At 56.7% G+C, this 6,186-nt stretch overlaps 1 protein-coding gene across 1 annotated transcript in view; it reads right to left on the bottom strand.

Annotated features, from left to right (window-relative positions):
- Nucleotides 1–219: 219 nt before the first annotated feature.
- TSKS (testis specific serine kinase substrate) overlaps nucleotides 220–6,186 on the bottom strand; it is a 24,217-nt gene continuing 18,250 nt past the window's right edge. The window contains exons 5-11 of the mRNA XM_017512620.2: nucleotides 5,897–5,980; nucleotides 5,005–5,297; nucleotides 3,809–4,003; nucleotides 2,850–3,023; nucleotides 1,995–2,130; nucleotides 524–648; nucleotides 220–395 (exon numbers count right to left, since the gene is read on the bottom strand). Coding sequence (XP_017368109.1) covers nucleotides 239–395; nucleotides 524–648; nucleotides 1,995–2,130; nucleotides 2,850–3,023; nucleotides 3,809–4,003; nucleotides 5,005–5,297; nucleotides 5,897–5,980 — 1,164 coding nt within the window. The 3' untranslated portion in view covers nucleotides 220–238. The remainder of the gene's footprint in view (nucleotides 396–523; nucleotides 649–1,994; nucleotides 2,131–2,849; nucleotides 3,024–3,808; nucleotides 4,004–5,004; nucleotides 5,298–5,896; nucleotides 5,981–6,186) is intronic.

Raw genomic sequence — 6,186 nt, 5'->3', positions numbered from 1 at the left:
AGGCCGATGCAGGAGAATTCCTTAAACCCAGGATGCAGAGGTTGCAGTGAGCTGAGATCATGCCACTGCACTCCAGCCTGGGTGACAGAACGAGAATCTACTCCAAAAAGAATAATAAAATTTATTTATTTATTAAATAAATCACAGTGGGCATAGAGGTAGTACATGGCGTGTGGGCAGTTCACTAGTCCTCTGGTGCCAAAAAGGAGACGGAATTCATGCCAGCATGAGGGGTCATTTATTGTTCGGGGGCTGGGCCCCCATGTTTCGGGGGGGTTCCCGCACTGCTGCCTCCCCCCATGGTTCCCGTGGACCCCTCAAGTGGCAGGTTGCTGAGCTGATCATGGAGCGAGCACATCTTCAAGTGTAGATAGTCCAGAGTGGCCATCTTCTCCCTGTCATGACGGTCAGTGGGGAGGTGATGCTGGCATGGCTGGGTGCGGGGGTGTTGGAGCGGAAGGAGAGGTCAGGCCCTTTCCTGCAGATCTCACCCTCCTCCCACGCCCTCAGCCTCCTTCCTCACTCCGGCTTCATCTTGTCTGTCAGCAGCAGGTTCTTGGCTCGCATTGCCTCGTCTTGGGCCAGCCGAAGGGTGGAGCTCAGGGCCTCTGCTCTGACGTGTTTGGCTAAGGCCTGGCGCTCCAGCTCCTGGGGAGAGGAGCGTAGGCGCAACTGGGCTTGCTGGACTAGGCTGGGGGTGGAGGGGGAGCTGGATTGTGGAGGGCAAAGGGTTGGGTTTCCTGGGGCCCACATTTCTCCCAGAGTTTCCCATCATGCCTTGAGCTTGAGACTGACCCCAGCATCCCACAGTGCAGTGGTCTCCAGATTCTGTTGTGGACTAAACCTGTGTCTGTCCTATTGTCTGTCCCTAACCTATGTCCCAGCAAGCACTAAATCAGTGTCTGTCATCTGTCTTCTAAGCTCATGAACTATCCTACATTTGATACGTGTGTGTGCCCCAGTATCCTACCACATGGTGACCTTCTACATCCCATAATTTAGAAGAGCCCACATCTCCCTATCTATTAGACCAGCACCTTTCACACAAAAGTCCTGGCTGGGTGCCGTGGCTCACACCTGTAATCCCAGCATTTTGGGAGGCTGAGGTAGGTGGATCACTTAAGGTCAGGAGTTCAAGACCAGCCTGGCCAACAGGGTGAAACCCTGTCTCTACTAAAAGTACAAATATTAGACGGGCGTGGTAGTGTACACCTGTAATCCCTGCTACTCAGGACGCTGAGGCAGGAGAATCACTTGAACCTGGGAGCTGGAGGTTGTAGTGAGCCAAGACGGCACCAGTACACTCCAGCCTGGGTGACAGAGTGAAACTCAAAAACAAACCAGTTCTTAGCGCCCTGGTTCTCTATGTCCCACTGCACCAAGCCCATGTCCTCTCATGTATTAGTCCTATAGCTCAGCCACATCAATGTCCCACAGTGCCTCACTTGTCTGTCTCACCCACTACAACAGAATTTCACAGTTCATTAGGTCAACATCCCATAATACAGTGCACTGGGGCTCAAGTTCCACCAACCACTGGGCCAAGTGTGTTGTGCAGTGCCCATTTCCCGCAACACATCAGCTAACCGGCACTACAGTCGCTGGGTTCTGGCTCCCCTCTATATATCTGACCCCATGATCTCTTACAAGGCACTATCTCTCCAAAAGCTTAGAGAAAATCAGACCTATGTTCCATGAAGCTTTAGACTGGTGCCTGTCTCGTGTCCCACAATGTACTAGATCCAATGTCCCATCATGCTTTGAGTTCAAGTCCATCTTCCAAGGTTTCATGATTGGCCTGTGACTCACTCGTCACCAAACTGCTTGCCTGTTTCCCCATGCATTAGGGCCAAGTCCTCCCCCAGTGCCTGCTGCTCCCAGCTCAGCCCTTCCCTTCCTGCCACACACCAGCAGTACCCTTGCGTCTGGGGCTCCCCTCCCCTTGCCCGGACAGAACAGTAAAATGGGACATGGTGACCCATATTCCCTGGTACCAGAATCTTCTTGTGTAGCCTCTGACAGCTGGGACAGGCAGGAGCCAGGCCCCTCTGCTTCACCTCGTCCACTAGCGGGGTCAACGCGCGGTCCAGCAGCTGCTGCAGGGACTCCGTGGACAACTGCGACCCCTGGCTGGGGGAGGGGTGGTCACCAGATAAAGAGGCCCAGTACCAACTTCAGAACGCCCCAAGCTCACCTGCGCAGCCTCCATTTGGCCCCGTTTCCACGATGCACCCTATGCAACCTCCCCAGCATGCACTGGGAAGTTTGCATCGTAGGATGCTACAATGCACCAGCTGTCCCTTGGTTTCCATGGTGCTCTGGGGATCACTACTCCATTTTTTTTTTTTTAGATGGAGTCTTGCTCTGTCTCTAGGCTGGGGTGCAGTGGCACAATCTCCGCTCACTGCAACCTCCGCCTCCTGAGTTCAAGTGATTCTCCTGCCTCAGCCGCCTGAGTAGCTGGGATTGCAGGCACATGCCGCCACACCCAGCTAATTTTTGTATTTTTAGTAGAGACTTTCACCATGTTGGCCAGGCTGATCTGGAACTCCTGATCCCAAGTGATCTGCCTGTTTTGGCCTCCCAAAGTGCTGGGATTACAGGTGTGAGCCAGTACACCCTGTACCAAATTTCTTTTGAGTTCCACAAGACACTGATTTTACCTCGCAGAGAGGGAATAAATGAGGCTTCCATAGTGCAGCAGGACTGGCTGGTCCTACGATGCACTAGGATGCCTTGTCTCCCACAATGAACAATGTCCCACCCTTCACTAAGGCCCCATCTCTTTCCATATCTCCTTTAATGTTCTATCCACATAAGGCTCCCAGAGGCAGGCCCAGCCCTGTTACCTGGCACAGCGGGCACAGTTGCCTTGGTGGGAACGATCCAGGTTCATGGAGAGGTCAGGCCCTCTTCGAGAGTTCTGAAATTGTCGCCCGAACTCCTCCAGAATGGGTTTCAGTGGGCCCAGCCCCTCCAGTTCGCTCCTCAGTGAAGCCACAGACACTGCTGACCGCTCCACCCTGGGGCATGAGTAACCAGTGCGGCCAGGTCGCCTCTTGAGTGGTATAGCCCCAGCAAGACTCCACCCATTGTTAGCTCTCCACTTGTGTCTATGGAGACTCTGGTCTGGAATCCTCCACTCTGCCCTCCCTTGTTTGCTCTGACTGGTCTCATTTTTTGTGTTTTATTTTATGTATTCACTATTTTGAGACAGGGTCTGGCTCTGTTGCCAAGCTGGAGTGCAGTGGCACCGTCATAGTTCTCTGAAGCCTTGAACTCCTGGGCTCAAGTGGTCATTCCTGCCTCAGCCTCCTGAGTGGCTAGGACTACCAGGGTGCCACACCACACCATTCCCAGCTAATTTTTAAACTGTTTGTACAGATGGGGGGGGGGGGCGGTCTCTGCTATGTTTCCCAGGCTGGTCTTGAACTCCTAGCCTCAAGTTATCCGCTGCCTCACCTCGGCCTTCCAAAGTGCTGGGATTATAGGCATGAGCCACCACTGGGCCACATTTAGCAGCTTACTGTTTGGAATGCCCCTCCTAGTTCTCTAATTGGCTTTCCCAGATCCCATTTGGCCCCACCCTTTGCCCTTTTAAGGTGTAGCCCACACCCCTTTTCAAATTGATTCCACCTGTCGGGCCTTATTAGGGCTGATGCAACCCTTCCTGCTCTATAACTGGCGTTTCCCCATGTCGGTATGTGTTCCGGAATGCCTCGCCATAGCTGATTGGCCTACCCCTTTCCCTCAAGGCCCCGCCCTCAGGTTGAGATCGCGCTGCCCTTTCGGTCTTCCTGGTCCTTACATGGTGCACAGCTCATCCGCCCGACCTCGCAGCTCCTGCAAGCCTCGCGCCGTCTGCGCCTGCTCGCGCTGTGCCCGTTCCCACTGGCCTAGGAAGCCGTCGACCCTGCCGCCCAGGCCCCCGAGCAGCCGCAGGGCCTCCTGCACCGCCCCTTCCTCCTGACGCCACCGGGCGGTCAGCGAGGACACCTCTCTCCTGGAGGGGCAGAGGGAGGAAATGGGTCGGAGCTAGGCTTGAACAGGCTGCCACTTGTCCCCACGAGATAGATGGGACAGGACTCACCTATCTCGCCCCACTGAGACCACGCCTGTGGCTGCAGACTCACCCAGGTCTCCATATTTTCTTGCAACCTCCATTTGGTGAAATCTGGTCGTGTCCTCCAGTGCCCCCCTGTATCCCCTTCCTTTATTGGCCATCCTGGCCTTCCCTGGGCAGGTCCCCAGCCTCTACCCGGGCTCCTCCACACTGCCCCCCCAAGGCACTGCCCACCACGCTCTGCCCCACTTGGTGCCTCCAGGACCACTCCGAAGCCCCGCCAACCCAAGTTTCACCAGGCCTAGACCTGCCTCCCAGCAGCCCAGAACTAAAAAATTCATTATTCCAACAGTCCCTTGCTCAGGTCATTGCCCTCGGGGTACTCCCTCCTCTGCTGTTGGAGACCCCAGCCTTGTCGCCCACCAGCTAAGATCTTTGAAGCTCCTCCCCTGTGTCCCCGCCTGCCGCAGGTCCTGAAGACTCCGCCCATGTCCCCACCCACCTCAGCTAATCGAGGCTCCACCCATTCCCCGCCCACCGCAGCTCCTGAGACTCCGCCCATGTCCCCACCCACCTGTTCCTAGAGGCTCCACCCATGTCTCCACTCACCTAACTTCCTCGAGGCTCCACCCATGTCCCCACCCACCTCAGCTCCTTCAGGCTCCACCCATGTCCCCGCCCACCTAAGCTCCTCGAGGGCCCACCAATGTCCCCGCCCACCTCAGCTCCTCGAGGCTCCACCCACGTCCCCGCCCACCTCGGCTCCTCGAGGGCCCACCAATGTCCCCGCCCATCTCAGCTCCTCGAGGCTCCACCCACGTCCCCGCCCACCTCAGTTCCTCGTGCTCCACCCATGTCCCCACCCATCTCAGCTCCTCGTGGCTCCATCCCTGAGTCCCCGCCACCTAGTTTTCGAGGCCCCGCCCCTAGGTGCCGCCCACCTCAGCTCCTCGAGGCCGGTGAACACCTTCTGCAATTCCTGCTCGCTCACGTGGGGGCCCTCCCCTGCCCGAGGCCCCATTCCCCAGCCTCCCGGGACCAAGCCGCGTGGCCGCGAGGGTTCGTGAGGACTTCCCGGCGGGCCCGGGCAGCCCTGGGGCGTGGCGGCGGGGCCCAGGCAGTTCCTGGAGAGGACAGCCTCTGCCTTCTGCTTCTGCTCCGGCTCCTGCAGCTCGGCCTCCTGCCGTCGTGGCGTCTCATCCTGCAGATGCTGCTGGAGGTAGCGCAGCTTCTCCTGGGCGGTAAGGGAGGACGGGGTCACAGCGTCCAGCCGCTTTCCTCCTGCAACCACCTCCACCCCCAAATCCACTCCAGTGCTCCCCGAGATTGGAAGTAGACGCCTGTGGGGACAGGATGTTGGGAAGTCCGGCTTTCTGTCATTAGGGAGGGGAGGCACCATTTGAGGGCCAGCTGGACTCCAATTCCCAGTAACCTCCCACAGCCTGCCTCCAGGTACCCACCCAGCCCTCCATGCCTCCAGGGGTCAAATACCAGTCCCAGCCACTTAGCAAGAACAACTGAAGCTTTCTCAGTATTTTGTTGGAAAATGAGTGGGAATGTGGACAGAACAGGCCTTCTCACTTGAAGTCCAGCTCGAGTCTCTCTTTCTGGGACCTGAACGGGACTGCAGGGTGTTGGAGTCCCCCCCCACATCTGGGTGTTGGAGCCTCATTTGCATCCCTCTTATTAGTGGGTTCTAAAGATGACCATGTGCACAAAGGGGCAGTGTGGCGGTGGTATCCGGGCAGGGAGTTCCACCTAAAAGTGTATCTCAAGTTTCTTGTGTGTCTGACCTTCTCCCACAAATCCTGGGACTGCCGCCCCAGCCCTTACCTCCAGCAGGGCAGAATTCTGCTTCAAGACATTGGTTTTGATTTCAGCATCTTCCACAGACCGGGTCACCATCCAGCAGTTCTCCTGGGTCAGACACCAGGGCGAGGGCCCTGCCTTCCCATTTCAGCTCTGCCTCCCTTCCCTTAGCCTGACTATTTCCATTCAGGCTCCAGGCCTCCCAGCCCCTCAATACACGACACATTCACCCATTTCCTCGGCTAAAGGGATGGCTTCCTCCCTCCTCTCATGGGTCCCATTCCTACCCTCTTCCCTTTTTTTTTTTTTTTTTT

Source organism: Cebus imitator, unplaced genomic scaffold (assembly GCF_001604975.1).
Source record: "Cebus imitator isolate Cc_AM_T3 unplaced genomic scaffold, Cebus_imitator-1.0 Scaffold473, whole genome shotgun sequence".
In the NCBI taxonomy this organism is placed as follows: domain Eukaryota; kingdom Metazoa; phylum Chordata; class Mammalia; order Primates; family Cebidae; genus Cebus; species Cebus imitator.
This window is presented reverse-complemented; position numbering and strand designations above follow the sequence as displayed.